Here is a 26,891-nt window from a genome sequence, read left to right as displayed (position 1 = left end):
ATTTACAGATAAAAATATGTTTGGTATAGCAAAGCAAGGGGTTTAAACTTTTTCATTACAGAAGAAAAAAATAATTACAGAAGAAAAAAAAGGAAGAAAAACCCAATCCAGCATGCTAGTATATATAAAATATTGAGGGGTTTTTCTGGTTGTCATTTAAGATTTCTGAATACAAATGCAGATAGGAGAAATAGCTCAGTAACATCCTGCCATCCTAAATGCTACCTTTCACCATCAATCTCTTTCTCCAGGTTCAGAGAATAATTGCAGTACGTCCTTAATTATATCCTATGGAGTTTCCTAGTTTCTACACAATACAAATGCAATATCAAAGCACATTTAAGAAATCTTAAGTTTCCATTTTAACTTAGAAACATTCACTAAATTGCTGCTTTGTTAAAGTGCAGCTGTTCAGGTATTTTGGARCTGCGTTGCCTTGGTTATACACAGAGCTCTCTGGACTGCTCATTCAACATCTTCGTTTCATCTTGTGTTTAAGGAATTAACTCAAACCTTCACTTTTCAGATAGACTGATTCATGTTATTTACAAAATATTGTAATTTCTTAATGTACTGGTAACTGAAGAACAGCTGTGATAGTCTTATGACACCTAATACTTCTTTAATATTTTGGGGATCACAAAAAGGGTTCGGGAACAGGATGGTTATGCACCTAATCTCCAGTTATCCTATCCAAACCCATCAGTTCTGAGACAGTATAACAGTAACATTTCACAGGTAAGGAAATCTAACTGCTGAAGAGACTTCTAATGACCACAATGTCATCTATTCCACGAGGGAAGTTAAAATCTAGAAAAATCCATATTAAAGCTGGGAAGTAAACAACTAAAAACTGTATTCTGATCTGTAMTTCAATGCAAATCTCTGCCACACAAACACTTCTGACTTGACTTGTTACAATTGCCATTCATGTTAGTTAGCTATAAAATGTTATATAGAAAATTCTGTTATATATAAAACAAATTTTATTTTAGAGTGATATAAAATTAAGAGTACAATCACTTTATGGCTGTGAATGGACAATCCAGAAAYGTGTCACTGACATGAGTGACTTAAATTAGCACACCTGCAAAATAATGAAGGTCAATTTATACCTACCTCTTTTTGATATACCATCCCAGCTTCAAAAAGCTTAAGAAAGAGATACTGTGTCCATTTGTAGTAGTCTGGTAAGCAAGTGGTTACCTCCTGYAGAAATGAAAAAAAAAKTCCTGAAACTATTCTTGCTATTTTCCTACATTGTTTTAACTTAAACAATTAACCCAGGAGTGTATCRTATAGTCCACAGAGTAAACATTTATGCATGTATTCACGTATAAAACCATTTATTTGTACAATGCTTACAATGAGTAATATTCACCTGTAAACAAAACCAGAGAACATGGGCTTTGTGTGGGTTTAATGCACAACAAAATGTTCCCTTATTAACGTGGAATATAAAACTCCGTAAGATTAAAGCTGATAGATATAAGAACAGAAGATGAATGGAAGTGATCACAGCTGCTTGATGAAGGAAACAGCAAAACTAGGAAAAAAAATAGACTTCTCTCAAAGAAGCCATCCTAGCCAGGCTGCCTTTTCCACTGTTGCTCAGCAATGAAAAGCAGGAGCAGAGGCTGTCGATGCTCAGAGGCAGCAGGGAGCTGGCTGATGTGAGGCAGGCAGAGCRAGGAGCCTAYAGCTGAAGCTGTGGGTGCAGGAGGRCAGTGGAACARAACTGAGGAACCCAGGCTGCTGGCAAACAGTGTGGGGCAGGACAGGATGTAATACAGGGTAAGATTCTGAACTTCAAGATTAAAGACTCGGGAAGGATATCTCACACTCAAAGGTCAAATAAGCAACTGTTCTAAAAGGCAAGGGAGCTCAAGTCAGGAGGATGCTCTAGGTTAAAGTATGAAAAAAAATGAGTCATAAAAGCCACAAATGAGGAGAACTGTTACAAAGGAAATAAAGACAGATAAAAATAAAAGACAACATAAGAAGGAGGAATGGGAGTTAAGAGAACAGCATGTAACAATATAATGGATAGCTTTTTTAAAACTCAAAAACATTTGCTAAGTTTTTAATGAAGTCTGATAATTAAAAAACAAGCAGCTTACCAGCTGCTTACAAATTTCCATATTCTACGTGTTTGTTCTTAAAAAAACCTTTAAAATTTAAAATAAGTGTCTTAATATCCAAAGACAACAAATGGATCCCATCATTACAGACTCCCTGTTTTCTCAACACAAACACAAGTTTCACAGATGCAATGGAAGCCCACATACCTGCTTGAAGTGGAAGATGACTTCTACACTGAACTTAGAATTAATGTGAACATCTCTTGATTTTAAAGTTACTGATAAAACTTTATCAGTAAGCCAGTGATAAAATTTATTCTATTTGGAGTAGTTATCAAGCATCAGAAATAGCTCCAAATGTGAAATGTCTTTCACGTGGGCTTTCCGATCATCCTAGCTTCCCACTACGTGCAACTCCCGCAATATCATCTGCTACTCAAATGACATCTGAAATGCTCTAGCAGAAAATTCTTATTATATTTCTACAATTCTTCATATCTAGGTGCTTTGAATTTTATATTCCAGTGCTGAAACAYTGCTTTTAACAATTAATATGACCTTTGAATAGATGTGCCTCAAAAGTGTGTGTAAGAGGCTTTCAAGATCAGAAAGAGACATTTAATGTCAAGTTTTCAGCTCAGCATGTGAAGACCTAATAATGAAAAACAGTGGCTTGATTAAAACCCTGTGCTCTGCCATGGAAAAAACCCACTTGATAAGTCTGATTTCCATCTCTGCAACTAAGCATATTTAATAGTTTTTTCTCCCCTGCTTCTTCACACAGTGACAACTGTTCTTGTGCCAATGTGATGCCACTACAGGCAACAGAGTTTTATCACTGGAGTATCAGACACACAAATGAAGAGAAACAATCCCTTTCAGCACCRTATTAGATTATGTGAGCAATAAGCAAACAGTGAGTTGTCAAATAAAAATGGTAAAGTGCAAGGAGATTTGTCCTTTTGACCCTGAAGGGCAGATGTGTGTCAAATGAAACAAAAAGATTACATTTCCCAGTCTAAACAAGCATGTTACAAGCCATCCAAGCTTGAGCTACAAGGAGTAGTAGCTCTCTCACAAAGAGAAAATTGACATTTCGTAGAGAGAAATGCAGCAGACTGTATCACTGAAAAAACCYACCCCTGCTGTGTGGTCACTAAGATGCAAAAAGATCACTGTAGCTCAGAATATAACTTTATAACCATGGAGATTTGGAGTAACATTTCAAGTTAATGAAGAAAGAGAAATTACATTACTACCAAGTGAAATGAGCTGCTGARGAAGAGCCAGCAAACTCTTGCCAATCTTGAAATGTGTTTTGATGTTTTTTTTCCTATCATTTAGCACAGTAAGATTTACAGTTATAAATAATTTTCTCTGTATTCCAGTTACTGACTTTGATTAAATGAATGATGTCTGGTAAAAAGTTTCCATTAGGCTGCCATCATACTTAAATTAACGTGAATGTTAGCATCTCTATTTATACTTTATAAGCATGACAAAGAACTGCAGAATATTAACAGAACTAACTTAACTCAGAAATACAAGTTTGTAAAAGGGTTTGAAAAATAACAAGCTGGAGCCATTCAACTCTGCCAAAAACTACATTTCTGCTTCTCATCTGCGATCTGAGCACCAGCATAACAGCATACATATAGAACCCCCATATATAAAGCAGTACAGTGAATATATGTAACAGGATATTATCATACTTCCTACAAAAATAAATACCGACTAAAAATCAGAACTCATCTACAAATACGTAAGATGCTGCTCAGCTGTCCACTGCATGTGCTGTTCAGTGCTCTGTGACAGATTCAGTCATCACCCATCACCTCAGCATTTCAGAAGGGAATATGAMATGGGAGGGAAAGCATCTCCCTCTTCCCCCATCCATTTTCCCTTTTTCTTTTGTCAGCTTTAAAAAGAGTATCTCATACTCTCACCAAAATGCATCTTTATCATTTGTTATTGTTACTGCTTCTTATTCCTAGAGAAACAACACTCATTCATTAAAACAATTCMTTACAACAATTAAAACAAATCACCTATACAGTAGGTGATTTGCTTTTAAAAGAGCAGATACTGGCAAGGCACAGAAAAGATCCCTAGCCTTACCAAAAACTACCTTGCTTAATCCATTCATTGCATCACAACAATTTGTATTGAACAAATGCCATACTGGAGGGGTTGGTAGCTTCTTTATTTTTGCAAATAAATTCTTAGTTACAGACTAAATAGTAGTATTACAATCTATTTTTGATATCACTGCAACTTGGGAAGCAATGGGTCCATGTAAAGGTAAAAAAGCCATTCAAGATTATAAAATCTGATGTAAAAAATCCCTTTCAACTACCAAAAATATGGGTAACCAGTGCATTAAAAAAACAAAAAACAACTTAATCTGGATGAAAGATTTTGGTGTCCAATGAAAAAAAAAAAACCCTCATTTATCAAATGCCTTGTTTTAAAATTCATTATTTGTTCTAAATCTGCTCCTTTCTTACAATTTTCTATTATGAATCTCTGACCTTGTAACTTGTTTTTGCTTGCATTTTTAAGAAGGTTACAACTTCAAGCTACTTCTATGGCCACTAAATAAAAAAATTACAGGCTGCATGAAAAAGTTTATCTTTTCTAAAACCCACCAGGCATTAYGAATAACATATAACTAGACTGGAGAGAAGCAAATTACTAGTTTATTACTAATAAATTTATTTTTAGCATAGTCTTATGCTGTCCTGAAGACAGGCACGTTGCACTTATTTAAAGGGAGATAAGAAGAAAAAGTCTGGATGGATTTTTTCAAAATCTATTTGGGAAGATAAAACAGTCTTTAATTAATTATATGCCTATTTTGGTTTTCAAGGGCAYGTACCACCTCATCCAGAAGTATAATTATTTGATTTTCAGAGGTTTAGAGCTAGACCAACCTACATTTCTAAATTAATCTGAATATTTGTATTTGAAAGGCCCTTAGTTTTATGCTTTATTAGCTAGAAACACAAACTCCATACAGTGCCTACATTTTAGAGCATGAATATACTTTCTGAAAAAAAAAAGTAGCCTTGTATCAACAGTTTCTTTTTTAAAAAAAAATCCATTACAAGTAGGGTCACTGACTATCAATGATATATGGAAAAGAAGAAAATTTCATAGGTAATAATCTATCCACCATTAGTTTTATGCAASGTCAGGTAGTACACACGAATGATAACTTCAAAACTAAACAGAAAAATATCTGCACAAAGAAAATCTAACAAAGATTTCATTTTTAATGTTCAAAGCAGAAGGGGAAAATTACTCTTATGCAAAAAAATATATCATTTGGAATGCAGAAATTAAAAAGACAAAAAACCTTCACAGACTGGGATGCTTTCTATGAGAAAGTTATGGATTGATAATAACAGTGGTGAACTGATGGCTTACTGGGAACATGCACTCAGTCTGATGACRGTCCTTAACAAAATAAAGGAAAAATGTTATATGCTCTCCATCTTTTGTTGCTGATGATACTAATCTTGGAAAATGATACTGCCTAACTCCCCTGAAAATCATGTTTAAAAGAAGTAGCAGGCAGTTTGCTATGCTGTTTGAGCTGGTATTTTTGAAAAATCTGATCATCAGGAATTTTTAGATTACAGTTATCTTAAAACCAAAACATAATGTTAGGGATTTTTTAGTTTTTCATGTGTTTTTAATGTCTCTTAGAGACATTTCTTCTATGTTCAAACTTCAGATTTTCAACCTTTCATCTGAGATAAATGTTCAGAAYAGAAATGTTCTCTCACTTACTGATTTTTAAAAAAATCTCACCCCAAAATCACACATTTTCAAAGTGATTTACAAATATAATATGTCTAACCTGAGGAACTTAAAATATTTCCATGCTTGAGGTCAAAAGTATCAGAAAATATTAGTATTTAAAATTACTCTATGCAAAATACTTAGAAAGCKATTTTATGCATTTAATTTCTCCTTTTGTCCAGATTTTCTGTTTAGGAGAGTAATTTTAAAGTGTCTTTGTAACCTGACTGAAATAATCTAATTATATAATAATSTAATCTTTTGATAATGCCTTATTTGTGGTACCTTACCACAAGTAAGTAATTTCACTGACAGCTACAACATGAAAATACTTGAACATTTTGATTTGTAAGACAGAGAGAACAATRAAAAAACCCACAGGAAAATAAAAGGAAATTTCTAGCATTGTAACTACACAGGGATTTGTTCATAATAATTTTATCAAGCAGCAAGATCTAACAAGWCTTCATGTTCCCAGACACAAATTTCTTGACCACCAGACATGACTTTTTAAGCAGGCAGATTCTTTAGAATATGCACTAGGTACTCAAAACAGATTATTTTTCTTTTTTCCACTTCTTTTCCCTTATCATAACCAAAATGATAACATTTATGTAAATTTCCTTCCCATCATCTAAGCATATACTCTAAGCTGTCCACAGAGAACAGAGACAGTTAACATAAAAGATTCACACTTTAAAAAGGCAATTCACCACACACTAAGCCAAGGATCTAAGCTGGGAGAATAGGTTCCCTCCAGCATTATTTGCTAAGTACTATGCACTAGCACAATAGAGGGGCAGATGTAATCAACAATGAAATTAAATTAAAATCAGGCCCCTATTTTGTATTATGGTCTTGGTTAATTAGACCAACACCATATAAAATCTGTTTTTCTTKGATTGTTCAGAGGAGTCAGTAATACTAGTGGGTTTTTTGCAGTGTCACAGTATTTTGTAAGCCACTGATTTAGAGCMATACAAGTAAAGAATACTATAAAAAATACTCCTTACCTGAAAAAGCTCACTTTTAAGATAAGCACTTGTACAGCACATTGCTTTGGTGTGCAAAGATGCTTGAGTTAGCCCAGAAGCAGTACTGCTGAGGTAGTAAGATGCTCTGCCCAGCCTAATGAGCCCTGCAGAGAAGCAGGCTTTATCAGCCTGGAAAACACACTCTGCTACAGCTTAGCCCTTCCATTTCCACAGGTAGTTCTTTCATGACCAGGTCAAATATCTGTGCATTTGGAGGTCGCATAGTATTTAAGGTATCATGCATTTTTTGCAATGAATAAACATATCTGTTTCTAATGGACACCATTCAGGTCCCTCTGAACTCCAATTAGTAAGGCAGGSTTTCCAGGTAAAACAAAACTTAACTCATAAGCTAAGAAAATTCTAAAATATGTTGTGTTTCAAGCAACATTATTCAGCAGTTTTAAAATCTTACCTTTCAAAACCACCAGATATGCTTTCCTAGAGCATTCTAAAGCATTTCAATTACATGGAAGTGGAGTTAGTTACAGAATATCAGAGCCCTTTCCACAAGTATCCAGAGAATCCTGGAAGTTCATTATCTAAAACACAGTTTACTAGAAAAATGAAGGTAACTCTCAAAGAATAGACACAGAGATGACAAATAATTTTTCCCTGTCTACTTATACTTCCTGTGATGGTTTTCAGTACTGGCAATTTTCCATCTGTTTTTCAGAAYGGAAGGGCTAAACAGAAGTTGATACAAAAGAGATGAATTTTCTCAATATTCTTGAAATGCAACCTGTATCATTCACCTCGTGTGTGTGTGCACGTGAGTTTCATATCACAGCCTACACATACAATTTCACTGCATTCAATTAYTGCTGTACTACAATGTGTAGAGAGAACCTCTGAGAGATCAACAGCTTTAAACATTAGATGCCAAGAATGTGTGCAGTGAACCTTCCACAGCAAATCTGTTCTTTTCAGAGAGACTTTCTGGGCTACCAAGAAAACTAAAATCTTGCTTAAAAGGCTTATACTGAAAAATCTTGCCATATATGAGACATGACAAAATGTTTTTTTAGAGGCAAGACATACAAATAAACAACTTCACCTTCATGATTAAAGAAAAAAGATGGCATGTCACAAACTGTCAGAAAACTTATGTTTTCCTTTTTCAGATCTACAATACTGCTATAAAAATCCAAGATTAGCATCTCCATCATTCTATTCAAAATCACAYTAAGGTGATAAGCAACAGCTATTGCTGAGAATATAAAGGTAGTGACTGACTCTGATTCACTGGTAAATGCAATAACCTCACAATCGCTTCAAACGCTGATTTCTTTTTTATCTAGAAAATGACATTAGCTTATGTCTGATTGCATTTGCTAAGCTTTTTAAGGTGAACACCCGACTCTCAAACATTAGTGTTTTAAATAAAATTTCTGGTTTCCAAAATGATTTTCATATGAAGACCTACGAAAATGCAGGCTTACACTTTGAAATTTGGAGTAATAGAACRAAGCAACCATTTCAATTTACTATCTTTAAACCCTTGACATACACACCAAAAAGAGCACTCCTCAAAAAATRCATACCTTAACACAAAGGCATTGCTGTTTCATAAGTATCTGTCTATTGTCTTATTTCTAACACAGAAAACTGATACTTCAAAGAGATGAAAAAGCATAGAGAAAAATCCAAATACAAAACTGAAATAATTTTAAAGATTCTCCTGAACATTGATATTATCAGATTATATCAGTATGCCAAAAATTAGGGAAATCTCATAAAAAGCTTGATTATACAGTTTAACAACTTAAACTGTTCACTACCAAAGGATCCCGTATAAAATAAATGAATAAATAAAATTATGAAACTCCATGGGTTTCAATATTCCATCATACAATAAAATAAAGCAGCATCCATTTAAAAAAGAAAATCTTACCCTTTCCCATGTAAAAGACAAACCTAGTGCATCAAACTGTTTCCTCATGTGTTGGATATTACTGCAAAATAATAAATTAAAAATTATTAGTTTAAGATATTTCGATCACGTGATCATATTTAAAATCTGGTGCTTACAGAGTTCTAAGAAATCAAAAGCACTAGCTAAACTCTAAACACTATGATCTCATTAGCACTAAACTCAGAATTGTCAAAATACTCCAATAATAATTTTAAAAATGCCTAACTTATTTTGGTTTGCCATGGCTAAATATATAATGCAATACATTTTTTTCTCTTGATTTGAATGCAACTTAAAAGTAAATATGGCACTGCAGTTTGAAGGCAGCATTACTCAACCATCATTTCATAGTATTTTTAATTATCTTTACTGCAGTTGAGTCAAAGGGCCCTCTTAAATCTCAGTGCAGTAAGGGATATTTCCACTGTCAGCTTAATCCRCTCTATTCTAGCAATGCTATCCTGGTTTATTTTGCTGTGGCTCTGGTGATTGCATGGCTGTATGATAACCTGAATCAGCTTAATCATTCAGCTACAGATTACAAAAATTCTCAAAAAAAAAGCCCACCCATTTTCTTTCTTCTCTCTGATCAACAGGCTGATCAAACCAAAACTGCGGCCCACAAAACCAGCTGAGCCAATGCAAAGGAGRTAGTGGGAACACGTATTCTGGGACGTGACAAGGAATTCCCAAACTTTTGGTGGCAGTGTCACCATAGATAAACATTATTCAACTATGACACTGTAGGGTTAGAGGCTGCCCTGAATGGATTGTATTACAAATGTAAAATAAGATACTTCAGGATATACAGTGACATTTTAGTTTGAAAATGTACTAAACGCACTTCATCAAAATACCCACAATTACACAATATTAGTGACCTTGTGTGAATTCATTCACATATGGTAAAATGGATTAAAWTTTCTTATGGACTTTTACCTTTCTACTAATATACATTCTGTCAGATAAAGTAGTATCTACCCTCCCAGAGGGGCTAAGTTGACAGTCATGAAACCAAGCATTTTATTCTGATCCAGAAAAAACTTGAAGTGCTGAATAATTGAGTAAACCAATTATTTAGTATTGAGAGGCACAGAGCCCCAGTGACACTGGAAAAGACCTGCCTTTTCTAGTAAGCCACCTTTCCTGGYTGGCTATGCCAGGAAATCCTCTTACAGACTCACTCTTACTGGGAGAAATGGTGCTTTCAGTAGTGCTCCTTTAATTCAAGTCCCATTCAAAGTTAACTGTACCAATAAAAACCAGAAAAAAGTAAAATTTGRATAYATTTTCACAAAGCTTCTGCCATTAYACTAACTCTTACTAACAGATTTKYCTGTTTGTATAAATAACTCGGTCTTCAATTTGGTTTATGTTTCTTCTGAGCTTTGACAATATAAGAAGTAATAAGTCAGCTGGAGTTACTTTGAAATCACCTCTCCAGAAAGTCAAGATGCTCTAAAAATTGGTTGCTTGCTCCTGAAAAATGCAAACTTAAATGTTCAGTGTCCCCCTCTTAGAGGGGTAGCTGTRTCTGCAGTAGGGATGACTAAAACACATCAGGCTGGTAACAAAGCTCCACATTCAGTTCACTCAACCCTGCTGCAGGCATGAAAAASATCAAGACAGGACAGTGGAGAAAATGGGACACAACAATTACTTGAGTGGTCAGAATCTAAGCTGCCTGTATGACAAACCAACTCCCTTCCTTAGAATAATCCAAAAAAAAAGGTATATGTAAATWATTTTCCTATCTGGATGCTACCATAATCAGTTCAATTACGATGCGCTAACTTTTCTCAGTTTTATAATATTGTTATCTAATACTTAAAACTAGGAAATTGTTCATTTCACTACTAAGGAAATTTTCAAGGCAAAATCTGGTGATGTTTCCAACAAGATAACTGAAGTAAAAACAAGGCACTCATGTAACAGACAGGTAGATTTGTTTTATAGATGAACTTCTACAGGCTTGTTGAAAGAAGACTATAATAATTTACTGATCGTAGCACGAATGTAATTGATAACTCACAAGACAATATGCTCGAGGATTTTTTAGAGACTCAAATGAACAAAACCAAGCTTCTGCATCTTGATGGCAACTGGTTCTCAGGCATACTCTTGTTTAAACAATACAGGAACGAAATTTAAAAAAAATCGAGAAGTAATTCAGAATTTGTGTGCTGTGTCCACATGCATTCAGCCCTAGTGAAAGCAGTTGCCCTCATATTTTACTTGGAAAAGTATTAACAATCTTAAGATGGGACCAGCAGCACAAACATAACCCAAAACCCCAGCATTATCAAAGAAGGAAATGGTCAAGGTCTATAAAGATACCACAGCTAAATTACTGCATCCAGAGTACAACAAACAACTTCACTTAGGAAGACTGGTTTCCAAGTAATTTTTAGGAATTTACTTAAATAATTTACTTAAATAATTTTGTACTAATTTTAAAGAATATTAGGGGAATATACCACCTCATTCTGCCATCTAAAGCCCAAAATGCTCACAGAACTCACCAGCAATAATGGCTGCTTAGCACTTTCCAAGATCCAGTCTCAGACAAAAAAACCCTATCTCCTTCCTCTTCCACATGGCACTAAAAACTGCTAGCAAATCTAACCACATAACTCACAATTTTCCACTGTGTACTCTATACTAAGATTCACCTCACCATAATGAAATTCTGATTTATTTATACTCACTGGYTGGGTGTTTTGAGAAATGTCTCTCTTTGGGTATTTTAACATTCTACAATTTAAAACTCATGGAGATTAAAACCTTGAAAATCATCCCAATATATTTATTTTTCAAAACAGAATCATCTGCACAGCCTCATAAAACATTGTCAAATAACCTTGGTCCCAGATAACCCAGTTTCTCCTGTACTTTCTTTCTTCTGTGCTAGTTTTGTTCTGTTTTGTTGGTTTATGGGCACCACAGTGAGGTAGGTATTCACAGTGAAAATGCCATATTTCAATTAATTTCACCTCTGTGTCCAGCTTGCAGGGTGAAGGCCATGTTCAACTGCAGCATTTTCTGCTGGTAAACCAAATGCATCCCATCCCATTGGATTTATCACCTGTCAACAAAAAGAAAAACCACAACGTCATGCAACTTTCTGGACTGGAATCAGCAAAACACACAAGCCTCCAAATAATGAAYGGTGCTTGGCATTCCAGCATTTGGTTTGTCTCAACTGACCTTCTTCCAMCCCTGCCAAATATGGCCAGCTTTGCTTTAAAAGATGACTATGAAGGGCACCTGTTATCTACAATGAGATGTTAGAGGGAGTTTAAAGTATTGTGATATAAACCCTCATAACTATTTCAATACCAGATAGACAATGACAAAACCCAATTCTTTTAAATTTGTGTGTTGGTAAAATCAGCAGTTGATGCTACCACTAGACAGAACCAAATATTCATTCMAAAAAAAAAGATATTAAGTAAAAATAATTGAACCAACAGTTTTATAACTGTAACTGATGTGTAGCCTATTATTCTATTCCTTTGTGTCAAAAAAAAAGGAAAGAAAAATACCCTTTTAAATAACTTTAAATCCACCAGATAAAACTATGAAAAATCTGTTTTAGTCAAATTTCACTAAAACACCTTTTGCAAATAYAGACTCCAGACTGACAAATTGTTATTTCATAACCACAAATAAATAAAGGTGGGAAAAAAGTTTACTACAAAATATAATAGATCATTTCTATTGAAATAAAGATATATTTTTCCAATTAACACGCACATTATTTAGAAAAATAATTTAGAAATACAGTAAGTATTCAAAAATCGTATCTAACAACCAAGGAAAGAAAGGCCAGTACTTAAGATGCTGTCATTAAACACATATATATTGTTTACTACCTGATAAAGCAAATTCTATTTCTTAAACTTAGAAATGTGCTATAGATTCAATGATAATTATTAAAATGAAGCAAGTTTAACAATATCAAAACATGAGTAATATTTTATAGGTTGTAAGAAATCAAAATTTCTCCCCCTTTAAACTATGCATTTGTATAAAGAATGTGTTTCTTAGTGGCAYGTAAGCAAACAAGCAATAAAAAAGCAACCCCAGCCATACTAMTCTCATAATACATCTCCATGTGAAAAATCTGCTCATTTTGGAAGCATAAGAGCTACTTTTGTCACTGCTTTGAATTATTTTTACTCTTCTTTGCCACCACTTTCCAATCTTCTCACTTAATGTAATGTTTCATAAAAAATATTTTATAGACGTGTTTATAAAGATGCCCTAGGCACCAAGACAGTGTAAAAGCAACAGGATTTAATAGATGTGACTCCTCAGCATTCTCATTTTCAGTACTGATCTAAAACTAAACCTGCTGTTTATCATTACCTTATTGGGGCAGAGACAAAACCAAACATATTAACCAGTGATCACCTGTGATCCAAGCCAGCCCAGAAAGGGCCCATGCATAACACATTTTTGATGTCGAAAATTTAAGAGAAATTATAATGCTATTCTGTGTTACCAATTTTCCCTATTATCAGACAAAYTATTGTTCCTCATACCATAGTATCAGAAATTATGAGTCTTAACTGCCTACTTCCTCACATTTTAGAGGGGGCAATGCTCCATGGAAAATGTCAATTGGAGCCCATATCACTACTCAACACCCCACTGAAGCACACATCTGCCAAGATTATCTCCCTCCCTGACCATCCAGCCAGCAGTCAAAACTATTGATATAAAGTACAAAAAAAAAGACAGGTACACTTTCCATAACCTATAAATACCAACAGATTTTTTAAAGGACATATTAAAATATTAATTTATACAGCTTCATTCTTGTTGACCATTAGTATTGCTGACAACCTGTCTCTGGACAAACGTGAGGAAATAAACCAGATTTTTTTTTCCCCATGTATAATACATATTTTTTCTATTTAAATGCCCTTTGTTTAGACCAATGCCCTATCTTTGAATCCCTACAAATGCCTTCTTTTGGTACAAAGTGATGCACATTATGTAAGACTAGAAAAATCACTCTTGGTTAATTTTTGTAAAATTTGGCTTCTGAACATCTCCTGGATATAGACAGGCAGCCAAAAGAAAGACACAATCACATTTCTCATGTTCCTGAGCAAAAGGATGTGGGAAAAACAACTTCACTACCAGCTACAGACACCCCAAAAGGACTGACGGATGCTCAAGACAGTTCATGTGCAGACATTTTACCACTGTGCCATCAGCATTAGAAGCAGCAACCTGTGCACACAGATCTTCCAAATTCTAACATTTATCAAAAATACGATACTCACTCTTTACATTCRAAAGTTCAATTTAACAACCAAAAGCATTCCTCAAGTTAAAGGTCTGAAGAAGTATGCTAATTCAAGTTTCAGTCAGAAAACTGAATTTAAAGAGACATTAAAAATATCCTCAAATTAGTCTCCAGGATAGATCTATTTATGTAGTTGCTATAGAGATGAATGTAACATGCACAGTGGTTTAGAAAATTATTTTAAATTTATTGTCTCTTTTACTTCTCTACTATTAATGGATGTGAAAGGTTTGTGAAATGCATTTGTCTAAACAGCAGGTCAGCTCCTTCTGGCTGTATTCTGCAGCTAAAATGCCACAGTCACCATGCAGCATTTGACATTACATCTTAACTCTACTTACCTGACATAAAAGTCTCAAGAGAYATGGAAGAAGAGAAAAAAATATGCAACTAACATGTCAAAAGTTGGCACAAAGGAAAAAGGAACAGYTTGACTGTTCAAAACAAATTAAAAATACGAAGAAAAGATAAAGCATTTTTGAAGACCAAAGAGTTATTCCTTGTAGCTCCTGCTGGTTGGTCACTGGCTCTACTAGCAGAAAACACGGCTGCTCTCCCTAGCAGCACAGATAAGCAAAAGGAAAACAAGTCATCCACTTTCTTGCATGTTGACTGTTTCCAGCAGTAACCTCTAAATCTTATGCAACTGAGGGACCCATTCTGCTCACTGAAATGACCATTCATTCAAGCATCACTTCTCTAAGTAGACAATATTTTCTCTAAGCTTCCAGGAGAAAGAAAAACAAATTGCTCTATCTTGTAAAACAGGAGGCTGCCTAAGCCTAAGGATGCCTACACCTGGTAAATGAAGGCAGGTTGTGGTTTCAGCCATTTTATGATGGCAGAAGCCAGAGCTATCACAAAGGCATTCATGTGTTTCCGATCCTCACTGTCTAATAAGTGGACAGGTAAACTCTTCCTGCTGAAAACTCCCAGGTTAGTCTTGAACACACATGGCATAACTTCAGATCCTCAGAAGTTCACATGACTGGGCGGGATAAATGACGAAAGACTGGCATTTTCTACCACTTAGCACGTTTAGCACTGGAGCAAAAAAGTTGCAAGGAAGTGATTAGTGTGTAGGGAATAAAGTGCTCAGTAAATATCACATTGARTGGTCTTTTTGGGAACAAATTATCAAAAATGAAAACAGTTGCATCTTGAAACATTTTAGATGCTGAAGACTGATGCAAACTAGCTTAAAGCATTGTTGTAATAATAACTTCACAGCATGGACAAACATCTGTTGTTAATGATGGCTAGAACTCTTCATGTGACTGTGGGACCAAGCAGAGGAAGACACAGCCACTCCATTGATTCAACGCTGAGATCTCAGCTCTTCCTCTCAGAGTATTTTCATCTRTACACTGCTGCAACAATCAGCTCATCACACTACATCAGTAGGTGAGAACAGTGCACTGTGTAAAACAGACCTGACAATGATCTCATAGCACTCATTTCCAAGCCTCCATCAACATAACTAGGACTGGAGATTCAGTGAATTTGCCTCGGTCTTGGTGAGAAAATAAAGAACATGTTTGCTCTTCKGATGCTCAGTATATCTCAGAATTATGACCAGGGAGCTGACATACTGTTCTTAACATTCAAATCAATGTATTCTAAATTTTMAGAAAGACAGTGGAATCAATGTCACAAAAGCTTGCAAATAAATGTATTTAATTCAGAGAATGTGTAATAAAAGAAGATGACCAGAAACGAAAATTAAGTGGCTTACTGACAAATCAGTTGTTTGAATTGACACTTCAAAGTTTACATTCCTATCCCTAGTTATAGGGGTATAACATGACACACTCTACATGAACTAACCAGAAAAGGCTGACGAAACAGGCGATCCGTGATCACAAGTTCCAGCTGCCAGAAAACACCCCACTGTGGATCTCACAACTGCAACCACAGGCAGGTAAGACAGTGAGGACTTGCAGTTGCAGAGAGCAAAGGAAATGATGGTTGCTCCTTCCTGCTGCAATTGGGCTGAGCTTGTTGAAAATCTGATCTAAACCAACATATTACAGATACAGCACATTTTAAACACAAGACCTCCCCCTGAGCTTAGATTCTTTCTTAGATTCTTTTAAGTATACCAGGCAATAGACACCATTACACAACAGGTAGAAAATACCACCACCACCAACCAAAAATTCCAAGCAGACAGGGCACCCTGGGAAACAGATTAAAAGAATGAATTTTTGACCASTGTGTACATTCTAAAAAGGACTATTTCAATGCTTCTCAGCCACACAATGCTAAATATTAGCATTTTGAGAAGGCACTTTCAAAATAAAAATCAACCCATACAGATTTCTTTCAAACCATTAAATGCCCATTTATTTTTATTCTCACAAAACATAAAATAGAAAAAATTATTCTATGTCCACAGAGTACCACAAACATTTTGAGAACAAAGTTTCCTTTTGCTTCCTTAATCTCACACATTCTTGTCTAACATAATTACATTTAAAATGATATCTCATTTTCTCTTTTTCTTTCAAAATGAAACAGAATGGGYTCATTAACACCTTCAGTACTCACTACAGGAAAACTGAAATTAAGTAAGATTCAATTCACACACAATMCTTGTAATATTTTCCACTTGATTTATACCACATGAAATAACCCRACAAAAGGATACAAGTCTCACACAAAAAAAGGTGAAGAATAGCAGCTAGTGATGATCAAAAAATGGATCTATATTGAAATAATTCATCCTACTGAATAATTAACTATAACATTTTAATTAAACTTCCCTGTCTGTCTTCAATACCATTCACTTTTGCAATTTCAAGAGTATTAAGATACACTACTGAAAGGGAAAACAATTAGTGAAAATACATCCAATTTAAAAGAAGAGATCTTATTGATAAAAAGAAAATGCTCTTCAAGTTATTTAGGGATATTGCAAAAATATCACTGACTATATTCTAATCCCATCCATCCCAGTTTAAGTATAAATTATGGAATAGTAACTATAGTGTGATTGTAGCATGCAGTCATTTCACCCTGATTTGATTAAAGAAATGATTATTCTCATTTCTGTACAACTCTCACATGTGACTGCCTTGCTTTGGTATCAGTTTCATTAAGAAGATATCACAAGAACTATCGAACTGAATCACTCTCTGTTTACTGATCACTAAGGGAATTATTCTCAGTCCTCTGAGASGCACAAATTATCCACTTTGGAATTTATCAAAGACATGCTAATGACAGCATGATAAAGCAATGGTAAATACTTGTTCCCAGAGCAACAGCAGACTGGAAATGTGCCGTAGTGAAAATCACCATGAATACCTGTACCATTTCTGCACGGCACTTCCAAATAATGAACAGGAAATCTCTTCTTACAAAACTCCTACATTTGAACTCACAATATGCAGGTAAATTCACAGAGAAAACCAGAAACTGCACAGCATAGTTCTGGATGACTTAAAAATTGCTACAAATTAGTAATTTAAAATATATAAATCAATTTTTCATAGCATTTTATAATAAATATGCTTGTAATAAGATCTAGAACTCTCCATATACAAAAAATTGTTTTAATTGCACTTCAAGAAATATGTCACCCTTAACACATTTTGGAAAGACTAACTCAGTAATCTACATGGTTCACATTTCCCATMCAGAGACTTCAAACATCATCTTCAGGAATCCAAATGTAAACAAGTTATCTTAAAACAGATGTACTCTACAAATCATTTATCCAGCAACCCAATCCAAGTCCATGACAGCTTGTTTCCCATGCACTGCCTACAGGTCCTTGAGGAGTGAGTGCTGGAACAAGACAATGCTTCACACTGCTTTCATCTGAAGTCTTATACTGAAGCAGTATTTCTTTCAAAAACAAGGTTGGGAAAAGAGCAATAAATATTTCTTTTCCCACTTAAAAATGCTGGTGAAGTACAGGTTTCTYGCAAATATCAGTAGAGTTTAGTGTGTATTACCTCTCTAGAATATTTTAATTGAAACAAAATCATATCTTCTTGAACTGAAAAAAATGGAATACTAATGTTYCATTTTAGAAAAACAAAACCACAACAGAGTCAAAATTATTTAATACTTGCCCAGTTAAAATTTCAAAATACATACAATATGAAGAAATTACACAACTGAATTCCGAAGAAGCTCTAAAGTAGCTTTAATCTATTTGTAAATGTATTCTAGCCTATCCTTACTAAAATACTACAAAATATGGGCCAATTCTTGCCTGTTCAGATTAAATCAATATGTAACTAATTTACTGGTTTCTCATGAAGGCATTCTTTATGAAAAATACCTCCATCTTATTCAACATAAATTGCTCTCTTACTCAATCATATATTCTTGTCAACTACGTACACACCATAGATACCTCCTCTCTTTATTAAAAAACAAATATACACCATAGTCTGAAGCTTTCCCTGGGAACTGCAAATCTGAATGGTTTCGCCTGTAATTTTCATGGTAACAGCCCATCATTCCTCATTGCCTCACATTTATTTTTCAGTTTGAAAAGGATGGATGCAACATTTAAACAACATTGCTGCTCAAAAATCTTACCCTAACCTTGCATTGAATGCCTGCAATGGATGCACTTCTACTCAGTTTTTTGACTGGAGAAGAGTTAGCAGTCCCTAGCCTTTCGAGCATACAATATTAAAGCTGAACTTTGAGAAAGAAATTGAAAATCAATGGAATAACTTAAAAATKATGCATACTAACAGTTTCATTTCTAAAGCATTCCTTTTTTTTTAGGTACTGAAGAATTCCACTAATTCCCTGAATACAGGGAAAAAAAATTGTTTTTCTTGGGACTATATCAAATTTCATGATATAAGTATGTCCTAGCRTAGAAGTATCACAATATCTTATTCATCATAATAATCTTTGACAGATTGTACAACCATGACAACGGGCAGAGAACTTTTAGAGGTTGAGAAATTAATTGCAAAGAGAAAAYCAATTATAAAGACTCTAATTCTAAGTGATGGAAAAATTAGCATGGCTAATAAAGGAAAAGTTTTTTAAGATAAATGGAAATTCCAGCAAGTTAATGCACATCACTAACACAATATCTCTCAATCTGACACACTCAGAAGATCATCTGAGAGATTTTTAATGTCTCYTAATCGTAAATGAAAGCTAAATTCTTTGGCTGCCCACCTTTAGTCAAAAATAGATGTTCAAACTGGTTAACATAACAGAAGATACTAGTATTTTTAGAAATCCAGTATGTTCTACAGGCACTTCTTCAAAGTAATTTTTACATGAAATATAAAAATATGCTGAAATGCAAGATGTAAAAACTTGAAAAGTCTGGAAAAATCTTTCTGGAAAAACAGGCAAATGTGGAAATAAAAACTTGGTTGCTTGGCGGCTTTTGTATTTCATTGAAATCACATTATCTTTTCACTTTTCTCTGAAGGTTTCCAAGAAAGGTGCTTACTTACCTTGTACTCAAAAGTTTAYAACTAGAGAATGCTACAGAATGTAGGTAATTATTTTCACTTTATTTTAGCTAGTACAAGAGGAAGCAAGTTTTCATCTTCCTGAASTGCAATTTATTGGCTACCCTCTCTGCTATTCACAAGAGATGGCTATATCCTAAAGTGACATTTCATCGATGGTCTTAGCATCAAACAAGAATCAAACATCCTTTCAAATGCCTCATTAGTGAGATCCAAGTTCTGGTCATTCACAGGAGTCACAACAGMCATTGGGTTTTTTTCTCATTTAAGGTCTAAGGCAGTTATTTCTTTYTCCTGTATTTTTAAAAGCCTAAGAATGCATTTCTGTAAAGCAGCAGCAAGTATTCAGTGCATGGTATGTTCATCATTGGCATAAAACACATAGTATTTGGAAAGGCAGCACACTGAATAATGCAGTGACTATACCTATCAGAGTCTCATGGATGGTGATAAATCCAGGAAATGCTACACTTCTACAGCACTTGTAGCAAGGAAATTGCAGTTAGTACCAAAACCAGCAACTAACATTTCTTTTTMCATTTCATCTTCTTTGTACTCTTTTGAGATTGATTCCTATATTCTTGAGCTGYTCCTTCTCTCTTGCACATTAGAGACAATCCTTACTGTCATCCTAGATCCTCGCCTATGCTATTTCTCACTTTTTGTTCCCTTCTTTTTCTTATTCCTACTTTCTACTGTTTTCCCAGATTCTTCACATTTCCCCCCTACCAAATGTCTTTCCTCCATAATATGGCTGTCACTCAGGCCACAGTTCTCCCACACCTTCCTTACATCCTTCAAATTTTACCTGCCAGCCTCTACTGAACAATGCCAGCCAGGCTCCCWCTGCAGATTGCAGGGACAAGACTCTCAGCTACCTCTTCTACCTAATGGAGAGACAGAAGGGACCAAGGGAGAAATGATGGCAGGCATGGGGCACACTGCGAAACAGAGAAATGTGGAAGGGAAAATGGGGTTTCTCCTTGTAGATGGAGCAAGAAAGGCTTAGCCTGTCTCATAGACTTGCACCTTAACAAGACAGCATTTCATATATGAGCAAGGCTGAAAGCCAAGGGGTCAGATGCCACAGAGCAGAAACTTTCAGCTACACACACACGATCCAATATGTGACATGTGACGTTATGTGATCCTGTTCATGTGACTTGCAGCAATCATGAAAAAAGAAGGGTGTCCCTCCCAGCTGGCACAGAGGGTGTCCCTCTGTGTCTGACAAATRACATAAACTGGTTCTTGAGAGCAGAAGAGGTGAAAGCAGTTGATTTTGGTGGTGTCTATTTACTCTTGCCAGGTACACCTTTTCCTTGCCCCTGGTCCCACCCAGAAGGCAGTAGGGTCATCAGTCTCCTCTCACAGAAACTGTGGCCCACAGGTCTCAGCAACACCGTGCCATACATGAGTGGATTTAGGCACCTGACACARCATCAGCYGTATCATCTGAGGGAGCTTCTGACYACCTGCTACCAAGTGACTTCCRGACACCACTGGCTTTAAAAGTCTCAAATTTCAATATACAAAGTTTCACAGGTCATAATCTACAAATCTGTAGTATGTATTCCACTTCCATGGATTCTGGARAATACTGATTTCCTGATCAATTATGATATTAAAACATAAAAAAAAACCCCATCAGTCCTACTGCTGATCTATTCTTACCTGCATCCCTCTCATTTTCTGGAAMCGAGCTACCGCATCACTGATGGTGTAGACACGAACATGGCCCATGTGAAGCTTCCCAGAAGGATATGGGAACATAGAAAGCACATAGAATTTTGGTCTTGATTTCTAGAAAGAAATTTTTAGAAACCAGTAACTACATGAGTTAACATTTCGCTTGAATAAATACATGTGCACATTATACACTACTAAATGACACCATGAAGAGAAACACAGTTCTGCTGGAACTGATACAAGTGAGCACTTATTATTGAATTATTTGGGGCTGTAAATTGAGATGTTTTACCAGACTCTGCCACCATCTCATCAATTTATACTGACACTTATATGGCACTTGAATGTTATGAAAATTAATTCACTTTTACTCAAAAAAAGCCACATTAGCAGAACGGAAGCTTAACAAACACTGTAGCATCTGCAATTGATTATCCCTGTGCTCTTAGTCTGCCCCAACAAAAACATGAAAACATAGCAGATTAAATTATTCTCATAACAATTTAAATAATTAATATTTTACTTTGTATCTACAACAAACACAGAGTTCACTCCTGGCCAGTTGTTTTTTTGCCAATTGAACTCCAGTAACTCCCAGAGTGACTACATCATTTGCAATTGCATGAACATCTGCTAAAGGGAAACTGCTCAGTTTCATTATGTGTGCCAAGATYCAAAGACATCTTACAAGCAATACTTTGCATAATGAAAAGAATGTAAAAATTTCATTTAGTTAGAATTGAAATGACAAAAGTTACAAAGAAATCACACATTCTCTCTCACATCAATTATTCGTAATACATCTTGATTACCAATGAATTTATCATTGATACATTAACAATATCAAGTATCACKGATACTCGCTAAATTCCTGTATTATTTTCCTCATGTTAATAATAAAAAACATACAGGCAACTTTTACTATTCTGAATTAAACTCTTTTAATATTTGTCAAATAATATTTATCACTTTTGTTCAATCACAGCAAAATCAGAAATAATCTGAGTACTTCATTGCAGCATTATACACTACTTGCCTCTTACTGAGATGTTATTTAATGYACTTGAATTATAAGGATAAAACAAAATACCATTAAAAATGGTATTGAGAACTTAGCGTTTGTATGCTATATGTGATAGCTATGTATATATGTATTTCAAAGACAGAAGCTTAAATGAATGCATTCCYTGCTACAGGTATATACGCACACTATTTCATCTCAGTTTTCTTCCCCAAAAAAAACAAGCTCTTTTCTCTCTTCAACGTTTTGATAGAATTATTYTTCTGTCGAAGAGAGGGCATATTTTAAGAGAGATGAACAGAAAAACATACAGGGGCACAAAAATGCTTTATATCTATTGTGGCAGAATAATTGTGAAGGCAAAAAGAGTCAGACACTGAGATACCATTGTTTYCAAGATCTTTTATTGCATGGGAGAACTTTCTTTTCTTCGAGTCACTTACTACTCMTATGAGACTGAAAACCAGAAAATATTAAAAAATCATTTTCCCTTAACACAGGCTTTAGTGAGTCACAGAGTGTWTTGTAATAGATTTGCCGTAACACTGGAAATAGAACCTTGAGAAAATTGTTTACCTTGAGAAAAAAATTGAATAAATGTTTCTTCTCATACTTTAAATAACTAGTTCCCAAATATTGTATAATATACAAAGAAAGAATTGATTACTTAAAAACTTCCTAAATTTGCAAGTTTATACTTTGGTTATCACTGTATTTTTCCTCAGGATTTTAAAATTATTTTTGTTTAACTATTTCATTAATGGTGTTTATTAATCTATTATCACATGAAACTGTTTTCCCCTGAAAAGGCACATCTAATCATTATAAGCGATCTGTACTAAGCTTCAAATAATTTCATTCTAAAAACCAAAAATATCCAACATGTAATCTCCAAATTTCTCATAATGCTTACATCAGTTTCTGAAATTCTGCAGAACTGATCCTTTATTCTTGGGAACCACCAATTTTCAACTCGTTTTCTTGTCTCCAACCCATAGCTTTTTTCCCATTTCCCCGTCTCACTGTAAATAGTTCTCACACAAGCAGGAACCAGTCTTCTCTGCCATTTAATTAATCCCAGGAAGCCATTTAGCTGCCTCTTCAAACATGAGGAACAAAGGACAACTCTTTCACAAACCGACTGCATTCTTAACGTTATGGTATCTGAAAAGACAAAAAAAAATATATTTCATGCTGCAATAACAACTCAATGATTATAATGATTATAATGATTATACTAATAACTGGGAGCTATGAAACATATTTTAGCTTGACTTGGACTACTCGGCTGTTTTCCACGGAACTTGCATTTTTTCCAGGTCTGAATTATAAAAGTATGTATTTTTTAGTTAAGAGARCTAAATGTGGCCTTTGCACAGAACGAAAGTATTGTGTTAGATGTCTTACGTAATAAAATACAATTCTTGCATTTATCCCATAAAGGCATAATCAGTCAACTGAAGGTTCCAGAAGCTTAGTTGCCTGAATAGAAGATGGCTAACAGGKTGTTAGTAAAAATTCAGAATGAAACAGAAAGAAGCGGAAGTTGGATGAAATTATACTGTAAAAATACTGAATTTTTCATCACTGAAAAGAGATGGGGGAGGATRACTATAATTAGTAGATTTCAACCAGATAATCTAAATCATCTATTTTGCTAAGGCTCTCTTTTTCAACTAAAAATACTGTTAACTCCACAAATGCTTTAGAGTGAGTCTTCCAAAGCTATTCAGATGGGAGAAAGATCAAACARTTCCCATATTTGGGATCAATTTCAACATGATATTTGCTGATTTTACTTCCTACAGTAGGAAATACGGCATTAAAAGACCTCTACTCTGAGGTTCCCTTCTCATCTTGACTGCTATTTTTTTTTTAATTGGGGTTTTTATAGCTGTATTTCCTATCCTCTATGGTTCKTTTTGGGATTTTCTTTTTTAATTTTGACCAATACACTTGTACCAAACTGGCTATTTCAGTCAGTTCAGTATTTTCCTTGTAGCTACATCAGTAAAATCTCATTGTAGAGAAACCGCATATAAGAAAAGATTTTACTTATGCATTTCCCATAAGACAGAAACATTATCAGTAGAAATAATTGCTATACCACCTAAATTAGATCCCCAGCAAGTTAGTGGGAGTTATGCTTCTTTTAACATTCATCATATACRCATACACAAACCCTCACTGCCTATCTCATTACCTATGTATAGAATTGCTCCTTTTCTCTCTTACTTATCAAGCAGGGTCTTTTAAACATTTTTTTTACTTATGTCACACCAGTGCTTAGAATTTTTTGTTGCTACYCTCCATAATCTCTCTCATTTGTAATAAAAACAAATCCAGGACTGTACTCAGGATTCCCAGTGCAGGTGCATATGAGTCATTTAGGAGATTCCAATTTCTTCCCCTCCATAACATCACACTCATCTCAAAATTAGCATTTCAGTACTTCAAAGYTTTTTTGCTTAATTTTACCAATTATTTCCTTATGTCTTATTTCTACTACTTTTGATTTATTTTACAACAGAAAGCAGTGCTTCCTTACGTCAGCCAATTTCAGCACCACTGATTTATAAAGTAAGTGTTTTAAAGCCCAAGAGTTACACACACATATAATGCTTCACTGAAGGGAGACTAGTGGATGAGAGGACACAGTCYCAAGCTGCACATGGGGAGGTTTACATTGCACGTTAGGAAGAATTTCTTCACAGAAAGGGTGATTAGACACTGGAATGGAATGCCCAGGGAGATGGTGGGAGTCACCATCCCTRAAGGTGTTTAAGGAAAGACTGGACGAAGCACTCAGTGCCACAGTTTGGTTGRCACAGYGGTGTTCGGTCATGGGTTGGACTCCACATTCTCAGAAGTCTTTCCCAACCTAATTGATTCTGTGACTCTGAGATGGAAAGGACACAGATTYTGTGCCTGTGCACAGCTAGAAGGAAGCTCGCCTGCCAGTGTCACACCTCAGAGGGCACATTAGGGTGACTTCAGGCCCTACAGGTCACACGAGCAGGGTGGGAGTGAGAAAACAGCCACAGCCAGGGGCACACAGCACTAGAGCTAAACTCTTTCAAACATGTGGAATTCCAGGACGAGAAAGAGAACTGCAGTGTTTTTCCTGCTCACAGGTACCATCATGCACAAGATGCAATGAGCAGCCAGTCATGTGCTGGGCCAAGCCAGGATGTGGGGCATGGAGGATAATGAAATCCAAAAGASACAGCACTAAACTGTTCTCCCTTTCCAGGCTTGTGTGCACGGGACTAGTTCAAGGTGAGTGCTCCTCCCTGCTCCAGTGAGCCCAGTGCTGTGTGGGTCTTTCAAAAAGCAGGTTATGAGCCAAAACTGTCTTAACTCAGGCAGGGCGTGCCAAGAAGGAGCCGGCCTTATAGGGAAATAAATCATAGAATATACTGAGCTACAACGGACCCACAAGGATMCTGGGCCCTGCACAGGAYACCCCAAGCGYCACACCATGTGCCCMAGAGMATTGTCCAASTGCTTCTAGAACTCTGTCAGGCTCGGTGCTGTGACCACTTCCCTGGGGAGTCCRTTCCAGTGTCCGACCACCCTCTGGGGGAAGAACCTTCTCCTAATATCGAATCTAAACTTTCCCTCACACAGAAGAGGTTTGGAAATATGCAGCAAGCACGCGGGAGACTGAATTAAGGTCCTGGAAACTGCTTGACGAGGCCGAGCACATTCCACTCAGCCCCGCGGGGGTGTCCCGCCGCTGGAGAAGCAAGCACGAGGAGCAGGCGGCTGCATGGGCGGGTCAGAGCGAGCGGCGGGAGGCTGGAGAAGGGGGGAGCTGTGCGGGCACAGGGCCGCCGGGAGAGCCGGCCGGGCGCGGGCGAGGAGCCCAAAGGAGCGGGCGATGGGAGCCGCGGGCAGCGGGAGCAGCGGCGGCCCCGGCGGGCGGGGGCTGAGGGGGCTCCGGGCGGGGGGACCGTTACCTGCGCGCGCCCTCCCTCAGCTCCCCCGCCGAGCCGCGGGCGCCGCCATCTTGGCGCGTCGGTGACGGAGCGAAGCGCCGCCTCCGCCATTGGCACCGCCCGGCGGGGCGGGAGTTCCGCGCAGGGAGGAGCTTTCTGCTTGCCGGAGTGTAACGTGCAAAGGTAGATTGAGGGTAAATAATAAAAATAATAATCAAAAAACTGATTAACCGGGCTCTGTATAAGTTGAACAGARCCTGTTCAACCTCCAGAAGAGATGGAGAGAGGGGCTCTCATTAATGTCCATAAATATCTAAAGCCGAGGTGCCAAGAGTATGTTTCCAGGCTCTTCTCGGTGGTGCCAAGCAGTAGGACACGAGGCAGCTGATGTAGGCTGAGACAGATGTACGGGAAGTTCCAGCTGAACATGAGAAAGAATTTCTTTACTGAGCAGGTGACCTGGCACTGGAACAGATTGCCCAGGGAGATTGTGGAGTCTCCTTCATTTGAGATATTCCAGAATTGTCTGGATGCAATCCTGTACCGTGGGCTCTAGGATGGCCCTGCTTGAACAGGGAGGTTGGACCAGATCACCCACTGTGGTTGCCTGCAACCTGA

General features: G+C 36.3%; 1 protein-coding gene across 1 annotated transcript in view; it reads right to left on the bottom strand.

The window, feature by feature from the left end:
• Positions 1-26,374, bottom strand: part of LARS2 (leucyl-tRNA synthetase 2, mitochondrial) — an 84,615-nt gene extending 58,241 nt beyond the window's left edge. The window contains exons 1-6 of the mRNA XM_057367698.1: positions 26,295-26,374; positions 23,246-23,496; positions 21,297-21,425; positions 11,831-11,922; positions 8,817-8,877; positions 1,120-1,209 (exon numbers count right to left, since the gene is read on the bottom strand). Of these exons, the coding sequence (XP_057223681.1) occupies positions 1,120-1,209; positions 8,817-8,877; positions 11,831-11,922; positions 21,297-21,425; positions 23,246-23,479 (606 nt within the window). The 5' untranslated portion in view covers positions 23,480-23,496; positions 26,295-26,374. The remainder of the gene's footprint in view (positions 1-1,119; positions 1,210-8,816; positions 8,878-11,830; positions 11,923-21,296; positions 21,426-23,245; positions 23,497-26,294) is intronic.
• Positions 26,375-26,891: the final 517 nt, after the last annotated feature.

This window comes from Malurus melanocephalus, unplaced genomic scaffold (genome assembly GCF_030028575.1).
Source record: "Malurus melanocephalus ecotype Western Australia unplaced genomic scaffold, MMel_1.1 scaffold_83, whole genome shotgun sequence".
Lineage (NCBI taxonomy): Eukaryota > Metazoa > Chordata > Aves > Passeriformes > Maluridae > Malurus > Malurus melanocephalus.
The sequence above is the reverse complement of the archived record's forward strand: the minus strand, read 5'-3'. Positions and strand labels throughout refer to the sequence as shown.